At 57.7% G+C, this 17,006-nt stretch overlaps 1 protein-coding gene across 9 annotated transcripts in view; it reads right to left on the bottom strand.

Annotated features, from left to right (window-relative positions):
• The window catches only part of OGDH (oxoglutarate dehydrogenase), a 36,956-nt gene that overhangs the window by 9,955 nt on the left and 9,995 nt on the right, over nt 1-17,006 (bottom strand). For 3 of the 9 annotated variants that reach the window (XM_084896163.1, XM_084896164.1, XM_084896165.1), the window contains exons 3-4: nt 8,987-9,178; nt 7,539-7,641 (exon numbers count right to left, since the gene is read on the bottom strand). In XM_084896163.1, coding sequence (XP_084752289.1) covers nt 7,539-7,641; nt 8,987-9,178 — 295 coding nt within the window. Of the gene's footprint in view, nt 1-3,283; nt 3,329-7,538; nt 7,854-8,986; nt 9,179-17,006 lie in introns of all 9 variants that reach the window. The other 6 variants (XM_084896168.1, XM_084896162.1, XM_084896166.1 and 3 more) reach the window with 4 other exon arrangements.

Raw genomic sequence — 17,006 nt, 5'->3', positions numbered from 1 at the left:
ATCTCTGCTCCTGGGGCCAGCCTGCACGCTCTGGACCCGCTCCGCCAGCACTGACCTTCTGCAGCCTACGCTGGCTCACTAGCGACACCCTCTGACCGGCACTGACTGCCCGTGCCCAGCTCCAGCCCGGACCTCAGGCTGAGGGCGCCGTGTGCGGGTCTCCCGGGCTGGGACTTGGAGAACTGCCTGGGGACACTGCAGAGGGCCCCCACCCCCTGGAGAGGTGGCGCCCAGCTGGTGGCAGCGGTCACGTGTCCCCGAGGTGGGATCTGGGCTCCAGCCCAGCATGGCTCACAGTCGCGGTGGCTGGGACTCTCCCGTGTCCCTCAGGCTGCAGCCTGTGGACCTAACGCTTAAATGCAAGGCCTATGTCTCTCAAGCCCGACTGTTGGGTCCTTTCTGCAGGGTGTGGGGAAGCTCGAGCTGCTCCCAGCCGCTGCTGTCAGGGATGAGGCAGCAACCGCACGCCTGTGACCCACAGAGGCCAGCTCTTGGTGCCGGCAGGAAGACCGGCCCGCCCTCCGCACCCTGTGCACGCCGTGGGCGCTGGCTCTCGGCCTCTCAGCACGAGCCCGGCCTCCCCGTGTCTGCGGCTCTGCATGTCCACCCCTGATCTGGTCGTTCTCTGAACCTCAAAACCGCTGGCCCCGCTCCTGCCTTTCTGGGTCTGCTTGAGGGGAGGTGGAGAATCTCCCCCTCCCTCCTGCTCCTGATGCGACCAAGCGCCAGACACCAGGCCTCAGCGGCTCTGAAAGGGGGAAGATGGCTGACCAGCCGGGGTCCTGGCTTTCTCCTGGGCTCCTGTCGACGGGAGCCAAGAACCTGCAGCCCGGAGCTCCCTCGGGTGCAGCAAACCAGCCCCACAGGAGCTGCGCTGGTGGGACAGGAAGCAGCCTCTCCGATAGGAGACAGCCTTCCGCCCGCCCTCCCTGGCCTGGCACAATGCCTCCACCTGCACATCCAAGGTTATCAGAGAAGGGCCGTCCTCGCCCCTGGGGTGGGTGGGTGGGGAGTGCAGGGCCTCCATGTCCCCACCCAGGATGCCCCCGTGTGGTGCGCAGGAGACGGCGGCCACAGACATCAAGGACGAGTCTGTCCCCTGACCCCTAAGGTTCTGGTTGTAACAAGTCTCTCCAACGAGAACAGGAACCTCTCAGGCTGAACAAGGTCATCCAGAGGCCGAAGGGGCGCAGATGTGGGCTTACCCACTGGACTCGCAAGGAGCCCCGCACATGGCTCTCGCAGCCACCTGAACACGACCGAGGCAACGGGAAGAGATCGGGACTTGGCAAAAAACCAAAAGACTAAAAATGGAAGGTGCAAAGGACCACATGGGAAATGCTGAGATGGTGAAACAGTAACTCAAATTAAAACTCAGAGGATGGGCCCTGGCCGGGTGGCCAGTTGGTTGGAGCGTCGTCCAGTCACCAAAAGGTTTCGCGTTCAATTCTCAGTCAGGGCACACACCGAGGCTGCAAGTTCTTCCCAGGTCAGGGCGCCTGCAGGAAGCAACTGATCGATGTTCCTCTCTCCCTCTCCTTCCCTCTCTCTCTAGAAAAGCAATAAAAAGCAAAACACATCCTAAGGTGAATGTTAAAACAACACTCAGCCCTCAGAGAACGGGCTCAGGCAGAACCAGGGACAGGATCAGGGACGTGAAGACAGAGGAGAGAAAGGAAGGGGTCCGAAGAGGAGACTGACAGAAGGGAATGGAGAAACCTGGGGCGTGTGACACGCCCCGGAAGCTCCCAGGACTGGTGATTCCCAGAGTGAGGACAAGAGGGCGGCTTGGTAACCACACCGGGAATTTCCCAAAGACTTAAGCCTGCAGGTTCAAGACGCCGAGTGAACTCACAGGATAAACCAGAGAAGCCCACGGCAAACACATCACCAACACGGTGAGGAGTCCGTTCTCCCTAAACCGGCCCGTGGGCCGAGCCCGCTCTGACCAAGCTGTCGCAGGTTTACCGAGAACAAGAGCAAGCTGGCTCTAACGTTACCTGGGAGGACGAAGGGGCAGGGCACAGGCTGGAGAACAGAGCAGCCCCCCTCCCCGCCCTCTCACCCCGAGGCTTGAGAAAGCGCAGAAGCAGCTGCACGAAGGGACGATCTTTCCGCTGGAGGTGCTGGAGCCCTCACACATCCAAGGCAGACCTCCCCGCAGCAAACAAACCAAACCCTTCCCCAACTTCACGTCTCCTGCAGAGATTAACAACACGGACCATGGATTCAAACGTGAAATGCAAAACTATCGAACCTTTGGACGAACACAAGGAGAACACCTCTGGGATGAGCCCTAGGGAAGGCGTGCTTAGGCGGGACAGGGTGTGGTCCAGCAGAGGGGAACCTGACACACCGGGCTCTCCAGAACACGAGCCTTCGGCTCTGCAAGGACCCAGAGTCAGAGGAACAGCCCACGGCCTGTCACCAGTGAGCGGCCGAAAGCGCTGTGGGCCCCTCGTGGCCAGCAATGCTCCCCGAGGGTCAGAGGAGCCGAGGGTCAGAGGACAGCCCGGGTGACACTCCATCAGGCTGACCGAGAAATGCCAATTCCAAATGTCTCAGGTGGTAATTCCATTAGCAGACCCTCTGGAAATGACAAAGTTACAGAAACAGAACGGACAGCGGTTGCCAGGGTTACACACAGGGGTGGGCAGCAGAAAGGACCTTGTGGGGCAGACGCAGTGGCAGCACGGCTGGACGTCCTGTGGCTGTCAGGGTGACCACAGGGAGCTTCTGGGAGGCACATGTTGTTTCTAACCATTCCCTAGGAACCTCTAAATCGTGCCTTTACCCCAACCAGAGTCTCACAGACATAAGGAGCCAACGGAGGAAAAGAACCGAGACATCTGGTATGAAGGAAGACTGGCCACGGGAGTGGCCACAGGAGGGGGCTCTAGCACCTCTCTGGGGTCCTGGCGGGTGGTCTTCGAGAGCCCACGGTCGTCAGGGCTCCTCCCCTCCACGCTGCCAATGCACCCCACGGGGCCGGGAGGCAGGCTGAGAGCCTGGCGCGAGGAGGGAGCGTGGCACATGCAGAAGGCAGCGTGGCCTGGGCCTGGCGACCCTGAGCCTGAGGGCATAGCGCAGGGGGGTGACGGACGGGAGGGGACGTCCCAGGACACGATGACGGGACGGGAATGACGGAGAGCAGCTCTGCCTGTTGGTCACATTTCCAAACCAGTGGCCACTCTGAACAGGACAGTGTGGGCTTCCCCAAGGGCATGCTGGGAGAAGATCCTGCCCAGGCGCCCAGCTCCAGGAAGAAGGCGTGTTTCCATACCTCCCACTGTGAGCACTCGAAGCCGCTCCTGGAAACCGGCCAGGCCTGAGGCAGGGCGGGGAGCGCGGAGGAAAAAGAGGCGAGAGTTAGTGCAGAAGGCCCCCCACCCCCAGGCAGCACGGGAAGCACAGACAGGGACAGACACAGACAGAGGAGGACGGGGGGGACAAGGGCGGGGCTCCTGTGGTCAGCAGCTGGCCTGAGTGAGCGGGAGACCGCTGGGCGGCACCTGAGACCCGCCCCCTCCCACCGAAGTGGCCCCGTGTGGCTCGGGAAGGAACCACCCGATCTGGACACTTGGGGAGAAGTGAAGGAGAAGATGAGATTCTCACTCCTCAGACCTGGAGCTCAGGCAGGGGACGAGACCTGAGCCCTAAAGATTCCGGCAGCTTCCAGAGTGGAAGGAGCCACCCTGTCCCCCTGGCAATCAGCCATGTGCTCTGTGGCACCCATCCACCGGGGACAGCTCTCCGGTCTCAACCTCCACCAGCACCTGGACGCGGGGGCCTGGGGCGGGGTCAGGAGGCCCAGTGACAGGATTCAGGAGGCTCAGTGGTCAGAGCGGCCACGACCCTCAGCCACTCGCTGCCCTGGGAAAGCCGGACGCTCCCAGAGCTCACGGAGGGGATGTGACGGCACCCACCAGAGCTCGGAGCCAGTGGCTGGGCGAAATAGGGCCTGCGGAGGCCAGCGCTCCGCTCCCTCCGTCCTCAGGACACAGCCCTGCCACGCCACCTGCACACGCGCCATCTTCTCACGCTGGGGGAGGGGTGCTTCTATGTTCACTTGTGCAGCAGTCCCCATCTGTGGGTTAGCCCTCGGCGGTCAACCACCCCCAAAATTATTAAACGGAAAATTCTAGAAACAAACAGTTCATGTTTGTAATGCACGTGTTATCAGTAGCATGATGGCATCTCAAGCCGCCCTGCTCTGTCGCCTGGGAAGGGAAACCCCTCTTCTGTCCACAGTGCACGCCCGTCACTCAGCAGCCCACACGGTCCCCGAGAAGCCATCCTCCCGCCTCTATGCCAGCACGCGGTCACATGGCTCAGCTCGCACCTGCTCCTCACCGTGCCCAGTCCACAAATCGTGCTGTCACAGGTGTGTGTGTAGGAGAAACCAGGACACAGGGCTCACCACTGCGGCTTAGCAAGCAGCCTGCAAACGAGAGAGGACTTCTGCCCTTCTCATCTTTTAAAAATAAACACCAACAAACGATACGAACCAGAGAGTGAGAGGAGAAACTGGTTGTCATGTACAAGGGCTCAGGGTCCCCGCACCAGCACACACGGGGGAGAATGACTTCTTGCCGAGTGCGGAAGGCCCTGCTTGGGAGGAGGGCTGGGGCTGAGGATGGTGGGCAGGCGAGGGCATCCAGGAGGGAGGACAGCCTGCGGGGACGCGGTCAGCCGCCCGCCTGCTCACTCACAGCAGCCAGCAGGTGAGAGGAACTCCTCTCTACTGCTCTCAGACTGTAAAGCTGATGAAAAATCAACTTTGTAAAAATCCTCACCTGAGGATCCTTTCCACTGATTTTGAGAGAGAGAATGGAAAACAGAGAGAAAGAAATATCGATGTGAGAGAAACACATCAATTGGTTGCCTCCTGCCTGTGCCCCAACCAGGGCCTAGGCTGGGGAGGAGCCTCCAACCAAGGCAGATGCCCTTGACCGAAATTGAACCCGGGACCCTTTGGTCCACAGACCAACGCTCTATCCACTGAGCCACACCAGCTAGGGTGAGAAATCAGCTGTTTTAAGCCCCTTCTCCCAGCCTGCAAGGAAATGTCTTGGGGGTGGGGTAACTCAGTTAAGCAGCTAAGATGTCACAATTTTGGATTTTTATTTAAACTGCATTTTTAACTGTTTAACTCAAGGTCACTTCCCAAGACCAACCCTGTGCAGAGGCTGGTGTGTCCCTTCTCGTGGAGAGAACTGCTTCCAGCTCTGCTGTGTGAGGACCCCAGGGCCCACCTCGGGAGGGGTGGACGCAACGACCTGCACCTAGAACCTGCCCCAAACATGCACCGCAGAGAAGGCCCCGTGCCCGGAGCGTCTGCTCAACGACAGAACCTGGCTCCTGCCTTACAGAGAAACATCTAACCTTCACGTCGGCCTGAGGATGACGCCAGCCCCACCGCCACGGCACGTGCTCTGTCCACAGAAGTGTCCACGGTCCATGCTGCCAGCCGAGGCCCGATGTCCCTCCCGGGAGCCCAGGAGGTGCGACCGCCCAGCACCTCTCCACCCGCCCTCAGGGCCAGAGAGCTGGGCCAGCATTTCCCAGCCTCCTCCACGCCGGTCAGGGAAGGTCAGGCACCAGGCGAAGTCACCATCGGTTTAAGAAATTCTGTGCGGACAGGGCTCCGCTCGCTGCCTTCACCACCACGTGCTTCTCCAGCGACTGCGCTCTGCAACGTGGGTACGTGTCGCCTGAGCCTCAACTTTCAGAGGATGAGGAGCCCCGAGAGGCATGGCAGCGACCGAGGACACCAGCCACTGCCCCCTCCCCCCCGACCCACACTCCTGCAGCGACACTGCCCGGTCACCTGGGAGCCCAGGCCTGGCCCCATCACTCAGCTTCTGAACCTGCCTCCACCAGTCGCCCGCAGCTCAGACTGTGCGAACCACGCCGGTGAGGGCCTCGGGAGCCAGGCCTGGCGGTCTGAGCTCAGCTAATCCTGAAACAAACTGACAGCTCACGGCACCCAGCAGCCAGGCCTGCGGGCGGGCGACACTGTCTTCCTGACCTACACACACCAACGGTGCCAACTGGAGACGGACTTCCCCCAGGCTCACATTTAGGTACTGGGTTTATGCTACTTCCTGTTTTTGTAGCTAAAAAAGACACATCAAATTCCTCTTACAAAGGGGACTCCCCGACTGGGTGGTCCTGAGGGCGCCCGGCCAGCAGAGGCAGCGTCTCTCCTCCAATAGCTGAGACTCTGTGGGGCCTGTGCCCCTGGTTTCCAGTCACCCTCCGTGTGAGATGCCGCCAGGGACCCTGCTCCCGAGCGGACGGAAAGCAAGGCCTATGGCCTGGAAGAGCCGCTGCCTGTGCCGACGCGGCTGTGCCCAGGAGCTGCAGGGCCCAGGCCCAGCCTCTCCGTCCCAGGCTCCTCCCGTGCCTGGCGGCTGTGGCACCCTCCCACCTGCCCAGTGTCCAGGGGGACAGAGGAGTGCTCCAGGCCCCAGGCAGCTCCAATGAGCTGGGAACCACTGAGGAGGTCTGTTTGGATGCAAGAAATGGGCACCCAGGGAAGCCCTGCTCTGCTGAAGGCTCTGCCGGGACACGCAGGCCCTCTCCTGGGAGAGCTCACCACGGAGGCGTCAGGCCTGCGAGCTGCAGCGCTTCGTGCTGAGGGGAGGAGCGGGGCTCCCTGTCCTGCGGACACCCAGAGAAGCCCACTCTGGAAGCACAGAGTTGTCACCCCAAAAAAGCAGCAGCACTCCACACGGGCCTCTACCTGCCCTGCCTGTCGCACGCTCAGGACGGTTCCCTCCTCCAGAGCCAGGCCCAGAGCAGGAGGGCCCTGCGGCCTGCCCCTGCCTGACCTGGCAACACCGCCACCCTCCTCAGGAGTGTTGGGTCTCCTAGCGGGAGCAGCAGGCAGTGTAATTGTCAGTCTCATTAGCATGCACAGTGTTCCGTGACACCACCATCTCAGAATTAGTCACACCGTAATTTCTGTAGCAGGTTAGCAGCACGGAGCCGGAGCGCAGATTAACTCGAGGAAGCAACTGCGGTGGGAGGCCAGCCACGCCCTGCGCGGCACCCGGGCGCCTTCCGAAGTTTCCTCAGTGTGATCACCGGCCTTAAGAATCGAGACCCCGGGGCAGAGCCTGTTTAGAGACTCGCCCGGCAGAGGCAGGCCCGCGTGCCCCGGGACAGCGTGCGGTGACAGGCGGCTGCGTAGGCCCTGTCCCGCACTGCGGCCCGCATCGGGCCTGCCAGACGCCAGAGTGCGTCTGAGCACCTCCTGAGGGGCCTGCACTGGCGGCCACCTTTCCCCTGCATCGCAAACCCTTTCTGCCCCCAATTTCACTTTCTAACTTGAGACTCAGACAACGGAGCTCATACCGTCTGTCTGAGAAGCTGGGGTGAACTCGACAGGCCCAGCTCTAAGGCTGTGTGACCGTAATGTCAAGTGATCAGAACAAAGGAAACTTAAGAGTCTTCCCTCCCGTCTGGGCGTCTGGCCTCCCGGGCCAGCACCGGGAGCTAAGCAGCAGCGCCGGCCGCTCTCAGGCCCTCACCAAGTTTGTCTGTGGATGAGATAATGTCAGCGGGCACGGAGGAGTCCAGATCGGCATCCAAAATTCCCAGGGGGTCCAGCTGTGCTACATGGTGCCCTCGTATCTATGAAAGGGCCAGTGACGGGGAGGGAGGGACACACACAAAAGGACAGGAGAAAAAAAAGAGGGAAGGGGTAAAAAAAGTAAAATTACATTAAAATTAGCATTTACAGATCAATCCTCACCCACGTTTGAAGAAACAGTTACTGGAGCATCATCAAAATTTACACAACTAATTCCGAGAGGATCAAGTTTTGCAATGTGGTGACCCCTGACCTGGAAGTAATAACACAAGCAGTGGTTAAGCAGGACCCGGGCTGTGGGGTAAAAGTCACACGTGGTCAAACCTCCTGAGAGCTATGAACCCAACTAGTTCTAACAGCCTTGGGACAGCAGGCTGTGCCCCGAGGCGCATCTATGAAGGGTACACTCCTGGGCAGGAGAAATGTGGGAGTCGTCAAGGACCGCTTCCTGGGGCCCTGCTTCCCTGGACAAATGGAGACGGGCTCTGGTGACATCACCCCAATGTGACTCCACCTCAGCGCTGACCAGCAAAAGGCCTCCGAGGAAGCAGGGATGCAGCACTGGGCAGGCGGTGCGAGCTGGGCCCAGGCCGTCAGTGCCTGCTGGAGGTCAGGCACCGAGTCAGACAGAGACGGCTACACGGGATGGTCCCCTCAGACCCAACTGCCTAAAGCAGGGCAGAAACTCTAAGTCTGTTCCCTGAAGCAATGGGCCCGTCACCCACATCCTCCACTGGCACTGACGGGGTGGAGGACAGCCCCCACGGGCAGCCCAGGTGCTGAGGCCGAGTGCATGCCGCCTCCCGCAGGTCCCTGCAGCTTCCCCTCCTCAGAGAGAGCCCCGCTTGCCACCTTCCCCAGCACCTGTCCTGACACCAGGGGCAGAGTACGCCAATGCCCTGCCTGCAGCAGAGTCTGGGTCCCAGGGGTTGCCCGAGACTTCTGCTCCCCAGGACGGCTCCCAGAGCAGGTATCCAGGACTGCAGGTGCCGGGCAGCTAACCTGGGAAAGGCCTGACACCAGGTCCCTTCCAGGGGCTGACTGTGCACCTGAGCGCCCACCTGCCTGTCCCTGCTTCCTGGGCTCACCCAGTCCCCCACCCTACAGGTGCACCTCCTCCTCTTGTGTGTCGGTGCTAGCAGCTGACACGGGACGGCACAGTGCTCCTGGTCACCGGCACTTCCTGCGCCCGGCCCTGTTTCCCTGCCCACAGATCTTTCTGCCAACCTACGGGAACAGGCAAGGAGCTGCTTCCAGGGCTGCACTGAAGATGGCAGAGGCTCTGCTCCGTGGGTGAAACTGTCCCGGCTCCTCTCCTCACCTTTTGCATTTCTGCGTCCCTGGACCCCAGGGCCGGGACAGGCTGTGCTGGCAGGCGCACCTTACCTGGTAGGCCCTGATGAGAGACTGTACCGCCAAGTGGTCCTCCACCAGCTTGTCCACGTTGGTCTGGGTGCCCACCAGGGGCTGTGCTCGGGCCACGGCAGACAGGGCGCCCATGCTCAGGCCCAGCGGGCTCTGGTAGGCAGTGCCTGGGGCCGCCCCGGCATTGGTGTTTCGGAAAAAAATGTCCCATGACTAAAGAGAGAAGGAACACACGTGTCACTCCACTGGGAGCCTCGCCCTCATTTCCAGCCAAAGAAAGAACTGTTCTTGGCAGGCAGCCACATCCTGCCGGGCAATGACCTCCTGCTCTGAGCAGCAGCTCCCCTGACCCTCAGGATGCCCCACATCAATGGGGCAGATGCCCTCTGGCTGCCCTTCCTGCCTGTCTGTCCCTGACCTCCTGTGCTTCAACACAGCCTCCAGGGCTCAGGCCTCCCTTGTCACCTCACCACCCCCCCCCCCACACACACACAAAATACAGTGGCCCTTGTGCAAAGGGTGGCCTGGGGCTGGCCCTAGAGAAACCATGTTGTCTGTGCTTCAGGAGGGCCCTTCAGGGGCTCAGGGCTCGGAGGCCTTAGTCTGAGCCCGGAGATCCTGCCAGGCACCTGGCACCGGGGCGCAGGGCTCAGTGTGGAGGGACAGACATCTGCATGCGCAGGTCTGCGGTAAAGACCACACTGTGCGGAGCCAGCAGCCAGCACACTCCTGTGTGCGGCAGAAACTATCTGGGGTTCCTCTCAGTTTCCACATCATCTGTGTTAATCAAACTCACTCATTCTCTCTCTCCTTACTATTTTTGGCTATTTTACGTTTAAATGATTCAATTTGTAATTCACATAAATACTGTGGACTCTTTAATAGTTTATTCATCTCATACAAAGATGTTGAGCCTTAAAATATTTCAGAGATCAGAGAAACCAACACTTAATTCCACTGCAAAAAAACACGCTCGTATACTAACCACCAGGAAGGTTTAGACATGTACCAGGTGTACCCGTTAATGGCAGATTTTGTAATAAAAAACACACAATTTCAAGAGAAAGAACAAAATTGCTTTATTCAAAGTAATGTCCATTGATAGCTGCACATTTCCCCATCTTTCAGGTAATTTGTGGACACCGTCCCAATAGAACTTTTCTTGTTTTGAGGCAAACCATTCAGAGACCCAATTTTCCACTTGGTACGTTTTGAAGTGATACTCAGAAAGTGCCATCGATCGCAACAAGTGGTCATCTGAAGGTCTGGTGAATATGGCGGGTGGGTTCATACTTCCCAGGCAAGTATGAATTGGTTCTGAAGTGTGTGATGGTGCACTATCATGAAGCAAAATTACTTTACCGTGTCTTTTGGCCCATTTTGGTCATTTTACGATCAAAGTGTGGTTCAAATTGATTATTTGTTGTCAGTAGCAATCAGTATTAACGGTTTCACCTGGTTTTAGAAGCTCATAATACACACGTTCCTGATCCCACTAAACGCAGAGCACTGATCCAGCCTTGCAGTCGATGTTGATGGTTGACCTGGATCAACTCATGATTTTGTGCATTTGGGATTCTCAAAATAAACCCACTTTTCATCACCAGTCACAATTCGGTGCGAAAAAACTTTCTTTCATGCCACTGAAGCAACATTTTACTGGTTACTTTTCGGTTTTCCATTTGTCTTTTGTTCAGTTGATGTGACACCCATTTTCCTTCCTTTAAAATCTATCCCATTGCTTGTAAATGATCAGAAATTGTTTGCTGAGCAATGTTTAATCTTTCTGCAAGTTGTTTTTGAGTTTGACACCCATTTCATCCAATAATGCTTGTAATTGTTGGTCTTCAAACTTTTTCGGTTGTCTTTCACATCGAAATCATCATTTTGAAAGCATTTAAACCAATCTTCACAAGTACCTTGAGATAGAGCATATTCACCATAAGCAATGCCTAATTGTGCTTTTTCCTCACGGTGAATAATTTATGTCGGTTTTGGATGCTGCATTGGTCAGGAAAGCAGGAAAGCCGACTCTCCTTCATGGCCCAGTGGTGCCCAGCTGACCTTGAGGTCTGTGCCCATTTGTCTCCCCTGCCCCCAAACCCTGGACGCCGCGGGCACCAGGGGTAGGGGGTGTTTGCTGGGTGGAGGTGGCTCAGAGGATGCCCCCGCCCCAAGCCACTGGGTGGGTTCTTGGCTCTCAGAGACCCTGACAGGGGGTGTTGGGTGCTGAGCCCGGAAGGGGCTGCCGGTGGCTGCAGGTGGTCTCTCCTTGCCCTTCAGGCAGAAGCTAACCCCACGGCCAGCCCACTGCTCGAGGCGCCTCTGCTCTTTCCACTCTCTGACTTTCGCTGTTGGTACTTCGGATCCTTGAGGAACTACCACTGACCCCTCTCGGCCCGGCCCGCACGGTTTAGGGGCAGTAGACTCTCCCCCAGCTCCAGGAGTAGCCATGGGGTCAGCTTCCCACCAGTCCCAGCTCAGCCTCCCCCGGGGCATGGTGACACATGAAGACAATGCTCTGCGTTTAGTGCTCAGCAGCACTTTTCCACAAAATAATGAACTCAAACTTCCTGCAAATGCTCTTGTTTTGGCACAAAATTCGACCTTTTTAAGTGTAAAAATATCTAATGGTAACACCTTCAGAAAATTTGACATAGGAAATTTTGAAGCTTGCTGCCAATACAACAAAATACAATAGCATACATATCAAATTGCATATCTATCAATGTAATGTGTAACTCCATGAATTGAAAAAAAATCTAACTGGTACACCTGGTAAACACTGTCTTTCTTCCCTGTCAGACATGTCCAGTTTCTTAGGTTCTTCGACAGTAAACAGATTAGACGCCTGGGAGAACCTGGAGAGAAAGGCCAGCAGGCCTGCGCTTGCCGCCAGGGAAGGGTCCGCAGGCAGCCTCGCAGGGCTGTGCAGGCCTAGGTGCATGTCCGGTCCCAAGACACTGCCTGCACCACCAATCCCACCAGAAACCCACTGTGGCAAGCAGGGCCTGGTGCTGGACCTCCAGGGGAGTTTTCAGAACATCCAAGTTTATTCCTCTTGCATTCAGTAACTTGTAAAATCAAACTCCTGGGTGATACTGCACAACATGGGGAGTATACAGAACACCGAGCTTTTACCTTAAAAATTGTGAATTAATACATTAATAGCAATTGTTAAATGCTTTAACAAACCTCAGTTTGAGCTCTCCCTGTGTTCCCTGGTCTGGCTGACAGGCAGTGTGTCAGCTGATGGGCGAGACCTGCAGGGTCCTCACCTGGCACCAGCCACACGCCAGCTGTAAGCACCGCACACGCCCTGCCTTGGCCCTCTTGGGCAGGAGTCGGAATCCAGTACCATTCTCCCAACCTGCCATCAAGCTGTCTCTCCTCCTCCCTGAGCCGGCTCCACCGCAGGCGAGAGGCCCTGCGTCCACCAGAGGTAGAACCGACTTGCTCCTGTGCGAAAGGAGAGGCCGCCTAGTGCCCACTGCCCAGGCAGGGAGAGCCCAGGCCTGGCCCTGCTAGGTGCACTACAAGGACACACAAAACTGACGCACTGGACACCCAAACATTTCCAACTCCCGGAAGCTTGGGCAGTCCAGCCCTGGGAGGGGCAGGCGCCACCATGGGTCTCCCCTCTGGAACCTTCTGACTGGCAGACAGTGGCACAGGGGCTGCAGCGCTGGCCCTCAGGGGAGCGCACCAGGACGCACTTTCACTTCCCCTCACTCACCCCAGCGCACACACCAGTGCCTCAGCCCTCAGACCAGGAGACACTCTCAACAGCAAAGCCTTCTCCCACCACGACCTGACATTTGGGTTTTGTCTGCATGCACTTGCAAAACCTGTGCACTGCAACTTAAAACGGGCAAAAACCAAGGCCAGGGCTGGGCCCGTGTCCCACATGGCAGGGCACTGCTCCTCCGTCAGTGCAGGAGGCAGACTCAGCCGCTCCTCGGCCGCGCTGAGTCTAGTCCCCAGGCTCTGCAGTCAAAGCCCCCACCTGTGTCTGCCTGTCTCACAACTCCCTCAGGAAGCCGTCCCCTCCAGGCCTGGACGGACCAACAGCCAGATGCAGACACTCAGTTCTCTGCCCACCGGGGAGGGGAGGGAAGGCACTGCCCCCGAAAGCCAGCGGTTCCACCCACAGGGCCATAGGCTGAAGCGACGTGCTCGCACCAGACACACCTCCCAGGTATGGGCAGAGGTGAGCGCGGTGAGAGGTGGCTCTCCACAGCCCGAGGCTGCCTCCGCGGCGAGCAGAGGCCCGGGCAGGCGTCTGCGATGTGCTGATGGGCTGTGAGGAGCCGAGGAGGGGTGGTCGCAGGCCCCAGGGAGGCCAGGTGGCAGCGCTGGCAGACGAAGGAGGCGAGGCTGGGACCAGGGCCAGGCAGGGCAGTGCGTGGGCAGGAGGGAGACAGCCCGTCCGCAGAGGGGTGGGCCTGGAGACAGCCCGTCCTCGGAGGCGTGGGCCTGGACCACCTCCCATGAGTGGGTTTAAGGCCTCAGCTTGTTGCCAAAATGACTTAAACCAAAACATAAGTTTTCAAGTGTAAACAAGGGTAACATTCTAACCAAAACTGGTTTGGCTCAATGGATAGAGCGTCGGCTTGGGGACTGAAGGGTCCCGGGTTCGATTCCGGTCAAGGGCATGTACCTTGGTTGCGGGCATATCCCCAGTAGGGGGTGTGCAAGAGGCAGCTGATCGATGACTCTCATCGATGTTTCTGACTATCTCTGTCCCTTCCTCTCTGTACAAAATCAATAAAAAATATATTAAAAAACAAACAAACAAAAAGCAAACCAAGGGTAACATTCCAGCTGAAACGAAACCAGAATTATTTCCTTTGATGGAACTACGGCTTTTAAGTGACGTCCCGCAAGGCCATGCCCCGCCTCTGCTCCCCCTGCAGCCACAGCGTCCCTCTTCCTCGGCTCTGTCCTGCGGAAGCTGGTCCAATGCACAGGACGTGCCCAACACACCCACCGAGCTGATCCACAGGCTGACTCCCTCACCGGGCGCAAACTGACAGGGGGGGCGGTGGCAGTCGGTCGGGGGGGTGTCAGGGGATGCCAGGGGGTGTCTGGTGCAGTGCTATGAATGGTGTCAGCTATGAACCTGGGACACCCAGCGTTCAAGGCTCTACCCCACCTCAGAGAGGTGCTGACACTCAGCAGGGACGTAGGCGGAGCGGTTCAGTGAGGCAAACAGACTTTGTCTCAGCACCAAGCTCCCGGCGGTGAGCAACACCAGAGCTGGGTCCCTGGGGCCTCAGGGCTGGAGAGTGGCAACCGCGCCACCTGGTGTCCCTCATGTGTCTCAAAGGCCCAAGGCGGCCAGCACGAGTGCGCGGCTCACAGGACGCCGCGTGCACGACGGAGCCACCACAGGCCAGCCTGCCCAGGCACAGGGCCTAGTCCCTGCTCCCTCCCTGCAGACCGGGCAAAGCCAGGGAAGTCACTGGGCTCTCTTCACCTAGGACAGTGAGAGCACGGACACACGGACAGCCTCTACCTGCACAGCCCCCTGAGGGACAAGAAGGTGATGAGAACATGACCCTGGGTGACGAATGCTCATTTCAGCTGCCAAAGCCCAGGACTCTGGGTTCTGGACTGCCTGAGCCATTTCTTCCTGTCCAATGCCACGCCTGCTGCCTTTACCTTAGATGGGAACCCACTCACCACCCACAAACACACCCCAATCACTTATGGACAACCTGGAATGGATCGAACCCCAGGTTCAAAGGCCATGGCACAGTGATAAACTAATGGCTGATCCGTTTCAGGCTCGAGCATGACACAGGCAACCATGGTAAGTTCTGGTACTGAGAGAGCTTTTTAATTTCTTAGTTAACCCTCACCCAAGGATCTTTTCTCATTGATTTTTAGAGCGAGTGGAAGGAAGGGGGAGAGAAAAACAGATGTGAGCCGGGACCGGTTTGGCTCAATGGATAGAGCGTCGGCTTGGGGACTGAAGGGTCCCGGGTTCGATTCCGGTCAAGGGCATGTACCTTGGTTGCGGGCATATCCCCAGTAGGGGGTGTGCAAGAGGCAGCTGATCGATGACTCTCTCTCATCGATGTTTCTAACTCTCTATCTCTCTCCCTTTCTCTCTGTATAAAAATCAATAAAATATATTTAAAAAAAAAAAAGAAAAAAAAAAAAAGAAAAACAGATGTGAGAGACACACATCAGATTGGCTGTCTCCTGCATGTGCCCCAACCAGGGCCAGGGGTCATGCCACAACTTGACTGGAATTGGACCCGGGACCCTTCAGTCCGTGGGCCAGCACTCCAAACACTGAGCCAAAATGGCCAGGGCACTAACAGAGCTTTCCAACGGATACTGACAAGCATCGCAGGGCAACAAGCCACTGCGGAGCACAGGTGCAGGGCCATCTTGAAACAAGGGTTTGGCCCATTAGCCCAACGGACAGGCAGGGACTCCTCAGCAAGGACCGCCACCTGGACTCGCTGGCCAGCAGGAGCCTGTCTCCCCGCCCCCCTGCAGGGGCTCTCCCGGTCACATGCAGCAAACCCGGCACTTGTCCCAGCACCAGGTGCCGTGCACACGGCCCGTTCACAGCTCTGCCATGCAGGAAGAGGCTGCTCCGGGCGGCCTCTTAACCCTCCTCCTGCGTCCTGTCCTCTCTGTGCCAATGCCGGGCCTGCACCCTTCCTGAAAACATGGGTGACTGGCTGTCTGTACAGGACGCCCACATGTGGGAGTGATGGTCCACGGCCCACCCCCACAGAACCTGCTTTGGAGCTAAGCGGGCGGAAGAACAGAGCGCAGGACAGTGCTGGCCTTCAGACCACCCACCGCATGGCCTGGCTCAGCGACCCCCAGTGGAGGACGGCAGGGCTGCACCCAAGCCTATCCAAGCACCCCCACTCTGCTGGGTGGCACTGGGGTCGGGGTCTGCCTGACTTGCTACCATGAAAACATTTACAATGGAGGGTGCTGCTGGAGTACTCCTCAGGTACGGAAGCCAAGTGGCTTTGTGCTCGATCAGAGCAATGCCACTGTTTTTAAGCCAGGTAGCTCACGAAAGAACATCTCCAAACAGTTTCACTCTCTCCTCTCCAGGTGTGCAAGCAAAGCATCCGCCAACTCCAAGGTCAGCAAGAAAAGCTGCCTCAGCTCTGCCCTATCGGACCTGCTGAGAGTGCAAGACACACCCTGAAGCCCGAGACAAAGGTGGAGCCCATCACTCTCAGAGGAAGGACTATGGTGGCTGCTCAGCACCACCGCACCCCTTCGTCAGGGGCGAGACTCATGTGCATTCGACGCTAATCTAAGAGGCCTGGGTGGCTCCACAAGGGGTCATACTCGGGAAAGGGAAGGCAGGGAGAGGCCTGAGCACAAGGTGACAGCCTGGCTGATTTACTCCAGAGACAAGCTCACAACTGTCCTTAGAGACCTGGCTTCAACCCCCAGCAGGACATCTCCTCAGCACTTCCTTCTAGCCCACCTGTCCCGCCTGGGCAAGGCCCAGAGCGCCTCCCGGGAACCAGGCCCCACTGGCTCCGGTGGCCCTGGAAACAGGAAGGCCTGCTAAATGCTGTGAGGTTCTAAGAGGCAGCACTTCTAGTGAGACAGAGCTGGTGGCTCCCGCAGTCACAGGAATAATCCAGTCGTGAATGTCACTAACACAGAGCTTACTCTAGGGGCCCAAGATTCACAAGGAAGGAAAAGAGCAATTAGGAGTGATGACGTCACACCCTGGCCAGCTGCTCAGTGGTTAGAGCGTTGGCCCATCGACTGAAAGTTTTCGGGTTTAATTCTGGTCAAGGCATGTCTCTCGGTTGCAGACTTGACCCCCAGCATCTGTTGGGGCACATAAAGGAGGCAACCAATGAGGTGTCTCTCTTACATCAGTGTTTCTCCGTTTCTCACCCTCCCTTCCACTTTCTCTAAAATCAATGGAAAGCCCCCAGGTGTCGGCAACCTGCAGCTCTTTTTGTTAAGTGAAAAAATCCTTTTTCTGCACGATTCGGTATATAGCATTAAGGTAAGAAACAATATATGCAGTGTT

This window comes from Pipistrellus hanaki (assembly GCF_964339955.1).
Source record: "Pipistrellus hanaki genome assembly, chromosome: 10".
Classification (NCBI taxonomy): domain Eukaryota; kingdom Metazoa; phylum Chordata; class Mammalia; order Chiroptera; family Vespertilionidae; genus Pipistrellus; species Pipistrellus hanaki.
The sequence above is the reverse complement of the archived record's forward strand: the minus strand, read 5'-3'. Positions and strand labels throughout refer to the sequence as shown.